The sequence below is a fragment of the Microcaecilia unicolor genome, chromosome 5 (genome assembly GCF_901765095.1).
Source record: "Microcaecilia unicolor chromosome 5, aMicUni1.1, whole genome shotgun sequence".
Lineage (NCBI taxonomy): Eukaryota > Metazoa > Chordata > Amphibia > Gymnophiona > Siphonopidae > Microcaecilia > Microcaecilia unicolor.
Genome location: NC_044035.1, coordinates 156,009,562 through 156,025,235, shown reverse-complemented (window position 1 = coordinate 156,025,235; position 15,674 = coordinate 156,009,562). Strand labels below are relative to the sequence as shown.

General features: G+C 42.2%; 1 protein-coding gene across 2 annotated transcripts in view; it reads right to left on the bottom strand.

The window, feature by feature from the left end:
• Positions 1–295: 295 nt before the first annotated feature.
• Positions 296–15,674, bottom strand: part of LOC115470367 (serine/threonine-protein phosphatase 2B catalytic subunit beta isoform) — a 129,480-nt gene continuing 114,101 nt past the window's right edge. For both annotated transcript variants that reach the window (XM_030203470.1, XM_030203471.1), the window contains one exon: positions 296–1,878. In XM_030203470.1, the coding sequence (XP_030059330.1) occupies positions 1,706–1,878 (173 nt within the window). In that variant the 3' untranslated portion in view covers positions 296–1,705. The remainder of the gene's footprint in view (positions 1,879–15,674) is intronic.

Sequence of the window (15,674 nt, the reverse complement as noted above, 5' to 3'; positions counted from 1 at the left end):
ATATTCCTGCTTTTACAGCAGTTTCTACTTGGCAAGACTGGAATATCTGTGCCACTTGCTCTCCAGAGACCAAAATTATTTTGACTGAATTGACTTCTACATATTGAAGTCACTGTGGCCTAGGTCTATAAACTTACCTCTCACAGTAAGAAAGCAACCTGGTTTTAACAAAAACAGAAAGAAGCAGATTATGATACATATGGAACTTTGTATGTCTATGTGCTTTGAAAACAAGCACCTATGTAAGCCAGATTGAAAGTTAGGACATAAAATAACAAAATAAAACAAATCAGGCAATTAGGAGTAGTGGCCCATGCACCACATTTATTGTGTGCTATTGTTTATAAAATGCTCGAATTGCTCTGAACATGCGTAAAATTTCTATTTTAGACAAAAGATATGTACAGATTGTACTTTATGGCAAACCAGAAAGGGAGAAGAACTTGAATGATTTCAAATTTTCAAGTCATGTTCCAGGAGGTAAGGAAGGCAGGTGATAACTGTCCAAGTTGATAACAGGGTACATTGGCATTCAGTACACCTCTCAACTGATGAAACAAATCCGCACATAGTTTGAGATATTTCTAGAACTAAGCAGTCCAGTAACTGTCAAATAATCATGCAGTCTCGAGTATTTTATTCTTTCACTAATATCTTTACAGCTGAGCAGAACCATCACTGTTGCCTCAACAAAACGTTTTCTTTACAGAATTAAAAAAAAATAGTTAAAGGGTCTGCAGCTATTCAGCTGTGTGTGATTTTTAGCTAATTAAGCAACTTTATTATCCACAATTAATTAAATGTACCCATATCCATGAAATGTAAAGATGCTGTTTCTGTACACCGTAGGTCTATATATTAAATATTTACCAAGAGAAACCATGCATATACAAAATACATCAAGCTTTACAGACTTGATATGAATCAAAATTGACTTTCAGAATGTACATATTTCAATTAAAGTACCCTCAAATTAAGAGTTTGATGATTATTTTGTATTCTAAATCTAAATAAAACGTTTATGTTTTAATTTACAGGATGAAAAATAATACCAAAACAGCTGGGACAAAAATGTTTAAATTAGACATTTTTTGATACTTGTTCAAATAATCTATATAGTAATTTTCTGGTAAGTCTCAAAATATAAGATACAGTCAGTGTAATATAGAATTAGCAACATCTACAAAGTACACTTGAGGTCAGTGCTTGACATCATTGCCAACAAAACTTTTGGCATTGAATGTTTTTATTTCATGATCAAAATATGTGTGTACATGCAAGGGTTACATGTTAAGACCATTTCAGAAATAAACATCTGTTATTAAATAGCATATTAAAGTCTGATCAAAAATTAAAAGAACCAATTAATATATATAAAAAAAATTTGTAAACGTAAAAGTGTTTGCCAACAATGAGAATAGTGACAAGGGTGGGTTGAGATGGTGTTTTAGTACATCCAGATCCAAGATTTTCTCCCCAGGGAATCACCAGTGCAAGATACTGAAGGATTGGTAGTACTGTTACAAACGCCGGTGCCAGCACTCACAGACATTGGGAAGGGACGGGCTTCTGGAAACCGTGATTCTTGCAGGGAGATCCCAATCTATCTTAGCAAGGAGTCAACGGAGGAAATCCCACCAGGACACACATCAGAAGTAGGGATCGGGGCAAGGCATATGGGTAGGAGCCTGGTGCAGCTTTGTTGTCACTGGATATTGTTGTTGCCAATCCCAGTGTTTTCATTTATGGTATTCACTGAATTAATGCCATCTTGCTGCAGTGCATCTTTCCTGGGAGGCATTCGTTCATTAATCCTATCCAAACCCTTTGCTTCTTCAAAGCTGCAGATTTTATGTTGCGGAGAGAATCCTCGAATTGCTTTTAACAAAATGCAAATGTCATGTCAGTCATGGTGGGAAAATCAACAGCTGAAAAGCAACTTTCAAAATGAATAAATACTAAAAGCATGAAGCTAGAAATTTCTGATGCTCATGTGCTCCTAAACACCTACCTGTCTGCATCACATGATAATCATCATTTCTCCAATAAGACAGCATGAAAATCTGACATTATATGGTAAATGTCAAGCAAATATCAACTTACAAGTGGATGAGCTGAGACACTTAGTTTAAATGTGCTACTGTCTGAAGGTACAAGTGGATGATGACTTTGCATGTGTTAAGATCTAGGTGCGTCAGTGGTGTATACACCTTTTGTCAGACCCAGCCCCCCACCTTAAAATCCCCTCTACTGCATTTTTCACACAGGCAGAGGCACTCTAGCTGCCCGCACCGGGACTTCCACCCTGAACTGTCCCATCTCTCAAGGGTGGGACGGTTCAGGGAGGAAATCCCAATGCAGGGAGCCTATGAGTGCCACTGCTGTTGCTGCCTGGATGAAGATTGCAGCAGAGAGGAATTTAAAGTACGGGGGAGGGGGGAAGATGCACCACCTGTAAAAATTTTCTAGCTATGCCCTTGGGTAAAACGTAATCCTTACATAGAGGTGACTATCTTTTGAAATGCTATTTTGAAGGATGTTTTGGGCCTCAAGCTGTTAGAATGAAGAACATTTCAAAAATCACAAAGACATGCAGTCAAAGGGCAGGGAGAAAAAAACCTCAATAAACCTATATTCTCTTTTCCTTGTTTTATCTCTCATGGTCTCTAATGCCCTTCTCCTGCCCCACTTCAGATGCCATGCCTGAGCAACTTAGGAAATTCTCATAAATCCAAGGGATGTCTTTTCCAAGGTGCACCCTCAGTGCTGCTCATTATGTGTCCGGAGCCACCATAACAGCAACCTCTGTGGAATGTCCAGGCCCAAAGACAAGGGATCTGATTTCAGACTGCCTGCATTACAGAGCTATGGCCTGCAGGGATGTGTAAATTCATTCCTTCACGGCAGTTTAGCACACACTAACATGAAGTACCGTGCACTAAAAAACCATGAAAACCAAAATGAAACAGTAAAATAGCTAAACGCAGAACAGAAAATACAAATAAACCAAAAAAATTCACCCCTGCAGACCCCTGAGTCTATTTTTATTTTCACCAGAAAGAGATTTTCTTTCTCAGAGCAGGACAGCTGGCCACCGTCTTCCTAGGCCAAAGAAGAGGCAGAAAAAGCAATCCGACAACAAGAAATGACGATGGAAATATAAGTGTGTCATATAAAAAGTTGTATTAAACTAAAACCCAACGCACCCATGTTTCAGCAAACACCTGCATCAGGGGTATAATTTCAATTTACCATGGAACAGGATTTGCCAAACAAATAATTATTAGCTGAATGACCTTTTGGCAAGTCCTGTTCTATAGCTGTGTTGGATTTTGGTTTAATACAATTTTTTAAAATATACCACACCAGTTTTCTGTTATCTCTTGTCATCTACTGTTTACCCTCTTCCTAGAACATAATTGGGCCCTATTTACTAACATGTAGCAAAGCTTTACAGTTATCATGCATTAATTGTCAAAATGTACAGTAGCTGTAAAACCTCTGTGTTACCTGTTGGGGAACATTTCCAGTATTTATCCTTACAATCAATGCAGACAATAAACATATCATGCATTTGCTGCATGGCAGGCAATGCAGTGCAATCAATGCCACTTTCTGAGGCTAAGTATTTATCAAAGAAGAAATTAGCGTTGGAAGCAAAAATACATAGTAAAATTTTTTTTAGATACATTAAAAGCAGGAAACCGGCCAAAGAGTCGGTTGGGCCGCTGGACGAAAATGGTGTTAAAGGGGCGATCAAGGAGGACAAAGCCGTAGCGGAGAAATTAAATGAATTCTTTGCTTCGGTCTTCACCGAGGAGGATTTGGGGGGGACACCGGTGCCGGAAAGAATATTTGAAGCGGGTGAGTCGGAGAAACTAAACAAATTCTCTGTAACCTTGGAGGATGTAATGGGTCAGTTCAGCAAGCTGAAGAGTAGTAAATCACCGGGACCTGATGGTATTCATCCCAGAGTATTAATAGAACTAAAAAATGAACTTGCGGAGCTACTGTTAGAAATATGCAATCTGTCCCTAAAATCGAGTGTAGTACCGGAAGACTGGAGGGTAGCCAATGTTACTCCGATTTTTAAGAAGGGTTCCAGAGGAGATCCAGGAAATTATAGACCGGTGAGTCTGACGTCGGTGCCGGGCAAGATGGTGGAGGCTATTATTAAGAATAAAATTGCAGAGCATATACAAAAACATGGACTGATGAGACAAAGTCAGCACGGATTTAGTGAAGGGAAGTCTTGCCTCACCAATCTAATGCATTTTTTTGAGGGGGTAAGCAAACATGTGGACAATGGGGAGCCGGTTGATATTGTATATCTGGATTTTCAGAAGGCGTTTGACAAAGTGCCGCACGAAAGACTCCTGAAGAAATTGCAGAGTCATGGAATCGGAGGTAGGGTATTATTATGGATTAAGAACTGGTTGAAAGATAGGAAGCAGAGAGTAGGATTGCGTGGCCAGTATTCTCAGTGGAGGAGGGTAGTTAGTGGGGTCCCGCAGGGGTCTGTGCTGGGTCCGTTGCTTTTTAATGTATTTATAAATGACCTAGAGATGGGAATAACTAGTGAGGTAATTAAATTCGCCGATGACACAAAATTATTCAGGGTCGTCAAGTCGCAGGAGGAATGTGAACGATTACAGGAGGACCTTGCGAGACTGGGAGAATGGGCGTGCAAGTGGCAGATGAAGTTCAATGTTGACAAGTGCAAAGTGATGCATGTGGGTAAGAGGAACCCGAATTATAGCTACGTCTTGCAAGGTTCCGCGTTAGGAGTTACGGATCAAGAAAGGGATCTGGGTGTCGTCGTCGATGATATGCTGAAACCTTCTGCTCAGTGTGCTGCTGCGGCTAGGAAAGCGAATAGAATGTTGGGTGTTATTAGGAAGGGTATGGAGTCCAGGTGTGCGGATGTTATAATGCCGTTGTATCGCTCCATGGTGCGACCGCACCTGGAGTATTGTGTTCAGTACTGGTCTCCGTATCTCAAAAAAGATATAGTAGAATTGGAAAAGGTACAGCGAAGGGTGACGAAAATGATAGTGGGGATGGGACGACTTCCCTATGAAGAGAGGCTGAGAAGGCTAGGGCTTTTCAGCTTGGAGAAGAGACGGCTGAGGGGAGATATGATAGAAGTGTATAAAATAATGAGTGGAATGGATCGGGTGGATGTGAAGCGACTGTTCACGCTATCCAAAAATACTAGGACTAGAGGGCATGAGTTGAAGCTACAGTGTGGTAAATTTAAAACGAATCGGAGAAAATTTTTCTTCACCCAACGTGTAATTAGACTCTGGAATTCGTTGCCGGAGAACGTGGTACGGGCGGTTAGCTTGACGGAGTTTAAAAAGGGGTTAGATAGATTCCTAAAGGACAAGTCCATAGACCGCTATTAAATGGACTTGGAAAAATTCCGCATTTTTATGTATAACTTGTCTGGAATGTTTTTACGTTTGGGGAGCGTGCCAGGTGCCCTTGACCTGGATTGGCCACTGTCGGTGACAGGATGCTGGGCTAGATGGACCTTTGGTCTTTCCCAGTATGGCACTACTTATGTACTTATGTACTTAAAGTCAAATCTTCCCTCAGGACATACCAGTCAATATTCAGCCAGTGGTGGTCAACATTTTTTAAAACGCTTATCACTACAGGCAGAATTACGCCGGGTCAGATTAGAGCACTGAATATTGGGGCTTGACTGGTCAACAGTGTGGCCACCCCCCACACTTACTTACGCGATCCTAGCCGATATAAGATACTCATGTGGGACCTGCATAAGGGGAGTCTACATTTCCCCCCTTCCATCCCCTGAGTAGATCCAATCCCTCCTCTTATCTCTCCCCCAGACAATTATCCTTTCCACATCCCTTGACAAGGTCTGATCCCCCCCACCTTAACAGACATGGTAGTCTAGTGGTTATCGGGGGTAAAAAAGCAAACCATATTCACTCCTGCTCCTTGCAGCTCCTTTTATCTTTCCCTTGCCCTCCCATCCAATCTCTCAAACAAATTCCCCTTTTTCCCTAAACCCTTTTCTCCAATTTTTAATTCTTCTTCCCCCCTCCCATCTTTATTTTCATCTCTGCCTCTTTCCCTAATATTCACAAACACATGAAAATTACAGGGTTTTTTTTTTTTTTTTTTTAGCTTTTAATCACTTAACATCTCATAATAAGATCAAGAAAAGGAAATACACAAAGCAAAAAAAGAAAGCTTCCTTTAGGTACTTGGACTCATTGTTCTTGGGATCAAAAGTGAGGCATTTTTCCTAATTTAGCAAGAGAGACAAATGCAGCATAAGGCTTTCCTGGCTAATTTTGTTCTTAAAGTTTCTTATGTTTTGTTGTCCTTGAAGGTAAACAATATCAGGTTTTTTTTAATTCTAAGCAGTTGGAAGATTTCTTAGTAGCCAAAGAAGAAGTTAACGTCATTGTATAACCTGTATGCAAGCTGTTAGAGGTTTGATTGGGATGCTGTCTAACCTACACTGCTTTATTTATTCCCATTTGGCTAATTTCTGTTTCTCTTGGATCTGTATTTCCTTTCTTGTGGTTGATTTTAAGGATTTATTATTGTATTGTTGTTCTGGATTATGAGTTTTCTTGGATTTCTTTTTTCTCAATTCTTCTGATGGAGATATTAAAAATTCAATAAAGTAAAAGAAAAAAAATTCTTTTCCCAAAAACAGAAAATTCCAAAAGTCCAGAAAAGTAATTAAAAGATAACAAACTTAACATAAGGAAACGACGGGGCAAAAGCCCCAACATACAGAGTCCAAATGCCAACTATAATCCTAACTACAACCCTTTATACCTTCTTCTGACCCAACAACCTTGTCTAATTGTAATGGGTCAAAGAATATATATTTTTTTTACCCCAACAGGACACTAAACACTTACAAGTGCACTTTAAAAAAAAATGTTGTCCTTATCTCCAATGCTTGTGTCCTCAGAGCTAGACACTGTTTTGTACGTTCCTGCATGAGATGTGAAATACCTGTACTTGATGTCCAAAGAACAAAACCGCTTTAATACACCATAAGAACTAATAATTTATCTTTCTTTGAGAAAAAAGTAACCAATAAAGTAGTTCAAGAAGGAAATAACATCTTGGGAATCTTCTAGAAAGGCAATTAAGTCAATGTACCCTTGAGAACTTTCCTCCTCCTCTCCTTCAGACTTCTCAACTGTTCATAAGGCAAGTCACTTATCTGTACCCTTCTCCTCTACCATCAACTCCAGATTCTATTCCTTCCATCGTGCCACACTAACATCTGGAATAGTCTTTCTGGATTGGTAGGTCATGCTCTGTCTCTTTTCGAATCCAGGTTAAAAGCCCATCTTTTTGAGGCTGCTTGTAATGCTTAACCCCTTAAAATGTAACTCCCAATCTCTCTGGTCCTGTTTGTCTGTCTTTGAATAGATCGAAAATTCTGTCAAGTAATGATTATCTCTTATGTGTTTGTGTACAGCACTGGGTACATCTAGTAGCATTATAGAAATGATTAGTAGTATTAATAATACCTCAGAGAAAGATTTAGGTGCATAAAAACATTTAAGGAAAGAAACAGAATCAGGGTTGTAAAGAAATATTTCAAAGAGATTTTACAGCTTTAACAAGATCTCTGGCACTAAGTAAATCATACAAAAATTAAGTAGAGAGGTGTGGTAGCCGTGTTAGTCCACTCTTAAAGGTTATCAATAGAAATCAAACAAAATAAAACATGGAAAAGAAAATAAGATGATACCTTTTTTATTGGACATAACTTAATACATTTCTTGATTAGCTTTCGAAGGTTTCCCTTCTTCGTCAGATCGGAAATAAGCAAATGTGGTATTTTTGTGTGTCCATAATTACCACGGCGCCTCCTGCGTCTGCGGGTTTGATGATAATGCGTTCGTTAGTTTGTAGAGTTCTTATGGCACGCTCATGGAGGAAATATCTGGACTCATAGAGGGAATTCTGAAACCTCTCGTGCACAAAACAGCTTCATACAAGACACCACAGACTTTCTGAATAAATTGAAAAATATCAAACAATTACCACCAAACACCCTTCTGGTCACGATGGATGTAGAATCACTATACAGCAACATTCCACATGCGGATGGCATAGCTGCATGTGGAAGACTCCTAAAAAAAAATCCACACTGGACCATCAATACTCACCAGAAACTATTACAAAATTAATCAAATTCATTTTAACTCACAACTACTTCCGATTTAACAATGATATCTATCTACAAATAATGGGCACTGCAATGGGCACCAGGACAGCACCCCAATATGCCAACCTTTTTATGGCTGAGCTGGAAGAGACATTTCTGAATACATACCAGACCAAACCTCTAAAATACTACCGGTACATCGATGACATTTTTATGATTTGGACGGAGGGGGAAGAAACTCTGAAACAATTTTACTATTCCTTCAATACATACCACCCTACAATCAGATTCAAAATTGACTACTCCCCAGAAAAAGTCAATTTTTTGGACACCACAGTCTCAATCAGTGATGGCTGTATACAAACATCTATATACAAGAAACCCACAGACAGATGCAGCTACCTCCACAACTCCAGCTTCCACCCTTCACATACAAAGATCCATTATTTACAGCCAAGCCACAAGATACCACCGTATCTGCTCAGACCCAGAGGATAGAGACAGACATCTTGAAACCCTGACTGCATCCTTCAAACAGAAAGGCTACAACCCCAAAATAATCTCCAAGAATATTGCCTCCTCCTTCAAAACACCCAGGGAAAATCTGCTACAGTACAAAGAAAAAAAAGCCACAGACAGAATTCCCCTTGTAGTGATAATACAATCCAGAGCTGGAAAAACTGAGGAAAATCATAAGAGAACTACAGCCACTACTCCAGGAAGATGAATTACTGAAAGAGATATTCCCATCCCCACCAGTGCTGGCCTTCCGACAGCCACCAAATTTAAAACACAAGCTGATCAGAAGTAAACTTCCAACACAGACGGAAAAAGAAAAGGGCACGTTTCCGTGTAACGCAGCCAGCTGCAAACTATGCCAAAACATTTCACAAGACCCCACAGTCATTCACAAAGGAAACATATTCAACATAAAGGACTATTTTACATGCTCATCTTCCAATGTGGTATATATCATTCAGTGTAAAAAATGTAACGAAGGATGCTATATTGGAGAAACAGGCCAGATGCTTAAGACAAGATTCAATCTGCACAGACATCACATGAAAATAGTCGGTGCCAGTCAAGCCCCACCCCTGTGGGCCAACACTTCACAAGACCAGAACACTGCACCAGTGATTTCACAGTAAGAATACTGAAAGGCAATTTTAAAACAATACAGGAACGCAAGACCTTTGAAATAAGAATGATTGAATATTTTGACACCCAACAAACAGGACTTAATAAGGATCTGGGTTTTCTAACCCATTATAAACCATAAAGCTGTATTTCTCTGTTTATTACCCTCCTCTCACCTACCAACACCCATTCTGTTAGAATACCAATGAAATGCTTTGATGTCTCCATGCATACCCCCACCCTCCCACTCTGTCAGACTGTCAAAGTAATGCTTTGATGTTTCTCTTATATATACTATCTGCTACCACATTTGCTTATTTCCGATCTGACGAAGAAGGGAAACCTTCGAAAGCTAATCAAGAAATGTATTACGTTATGTCCAATAAAAAAGGTATCATCTTATTTTCTTTTCCATGTTTTATCTTGTTTGATTTCTATTGATAACCTACAAAAATTAAGAAATCTCAAATTACTACTACTACTAATCATTTCTAAAGCACTACTAGATGTAAGCAGCGCTGTATACTGGACATGAAAAGACAGTTCTTGCTTGACAGAGCTTACAATCTGATTAGGACAAATAAGGGATAAGGGAATTACTAAGGTGGGAATGATAAAACATGGGAACTGAACAAGTGAGCAAGGGCTAGGAGTTAATACGAAGCAAATTATCAAAGGACTCTAACTGGTGATGGACATTAAGACTGTCTTTGATGGCAGATACATTTACAGCCTGCAATGACTGAACTTGCTGGCTCCATCACATCTGTACACGTCTCAACATTTTGTAACTTGATATCCAGATCCTAGAACTTGGAAACAGCTTCCATGAAGAAGCATAGCTAAATCACTGTTCCCTAAGCATCTCTTCTATCCTTGACACCACCCTCCATATATCTAACAAAAACTTCCTGTTTTCGGCTGATTTGGCCTCAAAGGTACTACCTCAAGCTATTATTAATAGACTTTCTTGTACTGAGATCCCACCACACTCCCTCTTGCCAACAAGTGGAATAAGTAAGCCCTCTATTGTGACACTTGAGTCACTGTGGGATATGGTATATAATACTCACTCCTCCATGCAAAGTATGCTAAAAGAAAATACTAAAGATATTAAAACTCTTTCAGAAGCAGTTCTGATTCAGGCACAGGTGACAGCACAGCAGTCCTCTAAGATTGAAAAACTAGATACTAAGATTCAAGAAATGGGGTCTTTGGAATCCGTTTTGGTTAAGGACAATAATTTCTTACACAAACGTTTGGAATACCTTGAAAATCAGTCTCGGAGACTTAACCTCCGGTTTCTTAATTTCCCCAAGTCTCCTTTAATTTCCTCAATGGAGATGGTGAAAAAATACATGATTGACATTCTGGGAATGGACAAAGACTCATTGCCTCCCATAACTCGAGCCCACTATATCTGGAACATTAAGGGGACATTGGGAGATCCCCCTAGACGAGAAATGGGTGAAGAAATGAATCTTACTTCCTTCCTGGAAAGTTCACTGGATGTGATTACCTACAGGACTACAATGTTAGTCACGTTTGTGCTGGAACCGGATCGGAATGCTGTGTTAAGACTTTCCTTGAGACATTTAGATGATCTGTTTATGGGCTCCAAGGTTAGGATCTTTCCTGATCTTTCTAGGCCGACACAAGTGAGACGCAGGGCCTTTTTGGAACTCCGTCCCAGAGTAGAAGCCTTGAAAGCTAATTTTGTTTTACATTTTCCTTGTATATGTACTGTTATGCTTGAGGGCAAACAATTTCAATTTGTAGACCCTAAACAGCTTAAAGACTTTCTAGATGCTAGAGTTGAAATGACTGTTACATGCCCTCCTACACAGCAGGCTGGAGTCTGAATTTAGAGATAGTAAGTGTGTATTAATAATTTAATGCTTTTTCTCATTTTTTTTTTTCCTTTCTTGGAATCGCTTTTCTTAGTTGTGGACGGAAAAAAGTGTTTATTGTTTCCTCATACTACCTTTTGTAAAGAATTTCTTTTGTTATTTCAATGTGAATTGTATTATCACATTGCTGTGTGAATCATAATGATTAATAAAGGTTAAATTAAAAAAAAAAAAAACTTCCTTCAGAGAAACATCTTAAGAAAATGTTCAAGGAAATTAGGAGGAGGAACTGCAGATAATCTAGAAGAGGTGTCCAATGTCCCTGAAATATCAGAAAATCACACAACATTGCTCCTCAAAGAGGGACTACCCATCTCCCAAAGATTCCACAACTGGAACATTCAAAGATGCTGAAAGTATCAAGGGGGTGGGGGGTGGGACCTTTGCCAGAGAAGCAAGTTCCATTTATAATTTGATATACCACAAATCAAAAGAAGATCTAATGGGACAAATATAACCTCCCTCTTTTATTATTATTATTTATTGCATTTGTACCCCACATTATCCCACCTTTTTGCAGGCCTCAATGTGGCTTACAGAGTGTTGTTATGATGCAGTCGTTACATTATCTTAAATACATTCAATAATCGGTTGAAGGTATATGGTTTAGATGTAGGTGCTAGGTGAGGTATTGTGAAAGGTGTTTTGATGCACCTGAGTAGTTTAAGGAATGGTTTATTAGGATGTATTTAGTAGGCTTGTCGAAGAGATGTGTCTTCAAAGATTTGCGAAAGCTGGTTAGATTGTCCATAGTTTTCAGGGCCTATGGGTAGTGTGTTCCAGATCTGTGTGCTTTTATACACAAAAGTAGTAGCTTATTGCGGTTTTGTATTTAATTCCTTGCAGCTGGGGAAGTTCAGATTGAGGAATTTGCGGGCCGATTTATTGGCGTTTCTAGGCAGTAGGTCCACTAGGTTTAACATATAGAGTGTTACCACTCCAACTAGATAGTTGTTCAAAGGATTTCGAAGACTAGTGTAGATGCAGCTGGAGTCTTTTCTTATCCTTTCTTTTACGCATAGTCAGAGAAATACTCACCCAAAGAACGATATTGAGTTGTAAAGCAACTCTCAACACTGGAAAAGCTCCAAAGTTGTTCTGAAGGGCTCCAAAGGGGCCAAACATGCTTTCGGGCACACCCCAATGGCAACAAGCATAAAGCATCTGCCTTTTAAAGTAAAAAGAGGGGGGGGGGTCCTCCAGCGCCTAACTACAGTGATTCACTGCTCCCCTTCCTCAGTCTTGCTCCAATTGGTCTCTTAGATCATATTGTACACTCCACCCGTGCTCCATCCCGGGAACTGGCAAGTATGCTAGTGGGTACTCTATAAGTTGCCATTTATTTGCTTCCTGCTACCTAAACTTAGGCAGCTCCTTATAGAACTACCTCCAAAGAATCTGTATAACCTTGTGCAGATTTTCAGCCAGCCTACATGTTCAACCTTGAATGCTGAAAATGCTGCTAAACTTTATTATCCACATAAAGTTTTCCTGCTATTTCTACATTGAGTTGAATGCATAAATTATATGAACAACATGTGTGCAGCTCCTTGCGACATTGGACAAGTCACTTAACCCTCCATTGCCCAAGTACAAAAACTTAATTTGTAAGCTCTCTAGAGACAGAGAAAGTACCTGCATATAACGTGTACAGTGCTGCGCACGTCTAGTGGCACTATAGAAAGTGAATGATACATACTTGTAGCAGGTGTTCTCCGAGGACAGCAGGCTGATTGTTCTCACGACTGGGTGACGTCCGCGGCAGCCCCCACCAACCGGAAAAAAAGCTTCGCGGGACGGTCGGCACGCAGGACACGCCCACCGCACATGCGCGGCCGTCTTCCCGCCCGTGCGCGACCGCTCCCGCCAGTTGAATGACTAGCAAAAGATGAAACACACAACTCCAAAGGGGAGGAGGGAGGGTAGGTGAGAACAATCAGCCTGCTACAGGTATGTATCATTCACTTTCTCCGAGGACAAGCAGGCTGCTTGTTCTCACGACTGGGGTATCCCTAGCTCTCAGGCTCACTCAAAACAAGAACCCAGGTCAATTGAACCTCGCAACGGCGAGGGTACAACAGAAATTGACCTACGAAGAACAACTAACTGAGAGTGCAGCCTGACCAGAATAAATTCGGGTCCTGGAGGGTGGAGTTGGATTTACACCCCAAACAGATTCTGCAGCACCGACTGCCCGAACGACTGTCGCGTCGGGTATCCTGCTGGAGGCAGTAATGTGATGTGAATGTGTGGACAGATGACCACGTCGCAGCCTTGCAGATCTCTTCAATAGTGGCTGACTTCAAGTGGGCCACCGACGCTGCCATGGCTCTGACACTATGAGCCGTGACATGACCCTCAAGAGTCAGCCCAGCCTGGGCGTAAGTGAAGGAAATGCAATCTGCTAGCCAATTGGAGATGGTGCGTTTCCCGACAGCGACCCTAGCCTGTTAGGGTCGAAAGAAATAAACAATTGGGCGGGACTGTCTGATTGGGCTGTGTCTTGCTCCAAGTAGAAGGCCAATGCTCTCTTGCAGTCCAATGTGTGCAACTGGCGTTCAGCAGGGCGGGTATGCGGCCTGGGGAGAATGTTGGCAAGACAATTGACTGGTTAAGATGGAACTCCGACACCACCTTCGGCAGGAACTTGGGTGGGTGCGGAGCACTACTCTGTTGTGATGAAATTTGGTATATGGAGCATGAGCTACTAGGGCTTGAAGCTCACTGACCCTACGAGCGGAAGTAACTGCCACCAAGAAAATGACCTTCCAGGTCAAGTACTTCAGATGGCAGGTATTCAGTGGCTCAAAAGGAGGTTTCATCAGCTGGGTGAGGACGACGTTGAGATCCCATGACACAGTAGGAGGCTTGATAGGGGGCTTTGACAAAAGCAAGCCTCTCATGAATCGAACGACTAAAGGCTCTCCAGAGATGGCTTTACCTTCCACACGATAATGGTAAGCACTAATCGCACTAAGGTGATTCCTTACTGAGTTGGTCTTGAGGCCAGACTCTGATAAGTGCAGAAGGTATTCAAGCAGGTTCTGTGCAGGGCAAGAACGAGGTTCTAGGGCCTTGCTCTCACACCACACGACAAACCTCCTCCACTTGAAAAAGTAACCTCTTTTTAGTGGAATCCTTCCTAGAGGCAAGCAAGACCCGGGAGACACCCTCAGACAGACCCAACGCAGTGAAGTCTACGCCCTCAACATCCAGGCCGTGAGAGCCAGGGACTGAAGGTTGGGGTGCAGCAACGCTCCGTCGTTCTGCGAGATGAGAGTCGGAAAACACTCCAATCTCCACGGTTCCTCGGAGGACAACTCCAGAAGAAGAGGGAACCAGATCTGACGGGGCCAAAAGGGCGCTATCAGAATCATGGTGCCGCGGTCTTGCTTGAGCTTCAGTAAGGTCTTCCCCACCAAAGGTAGGGGAGGATAAGCATACAGGAGGCCGGTCCCCCAATGGAGGAGAAAGGCGTCCGACGCTAGCCTGCCGTGTGCCTGAAGTCTGGAACAGAACAGAGGCAGCTTGTGGTTGGTCTGAGAGGCGAAAAGGTCCACCGAGGGGGTGCCCCACTCTCGGAAGATCTTGCGTACCACTCTGGCATGGAGCGACCACTCGTGCGGTTGCATGACTCTGCTCAGTCTGTCGGCCAGACTGTTGTTTACGCCTGCCAGGTACGTGGCTTGGAGGAGCATGCCGAACCGACACGCCCAACGCCACATCCCGACGGCCTCCTGACACAGGGGGCGAGATCCGGTGCCCCCTGCTTGTTGACGTAATACATTGCAACCTGATTGTCTGTCCGAATTTGGATAATTTGACAGGACAGCCGATCTCTGAAAGCCTTCAGTGCGTTCCAGATCGCTCGGAGCTCCAGGAGGTTGATCTGCAGATCCTTTTCCTGGAGGGACCACAGACCCTGGGTGTGAAGCCCATCGACATGAGCTCCCCACCCCAGGCGAGAGGCATCCGTCGTCAGCACTTTCGTGGGCTGCGGAATTTGAAATGGACGTCCCAGTGTCAAATTGGTCCGGATGGTCCACCAGAGCAGTGAAGTGCGGCAACTGGTGGAGAGGCGGATGACATCTTCTAGATTCCCGGTGGCTTGGAACCACTGGGAAGCTAGGGTCCATTGAGCAGATCTCATGTGAAGACGAGCCATGGGAGTCACATGAACTGTGGAGGCCATATGACCCAGAAGTCTCAACATCTGCCGAGCTGTGATCTGCTGAGACGCTCTGGTCTGCGAAGCCAGGGCCAGGAGATTGGTGGCCCTCGCTTCGGGAAGGTAGGCCTGAGCCGTCTGGGTATTCAGCAGAGCTCCTATGAATTCCAGAGACTGGGCTGGCTGGAGATGGGACTTTGGGTAATTTATCACAAACCCCAGCAGCTCCAGAAGTTGAATAGTGCACTGCATGGACCGGAGGGCTCCTGCCTCCGAGGTG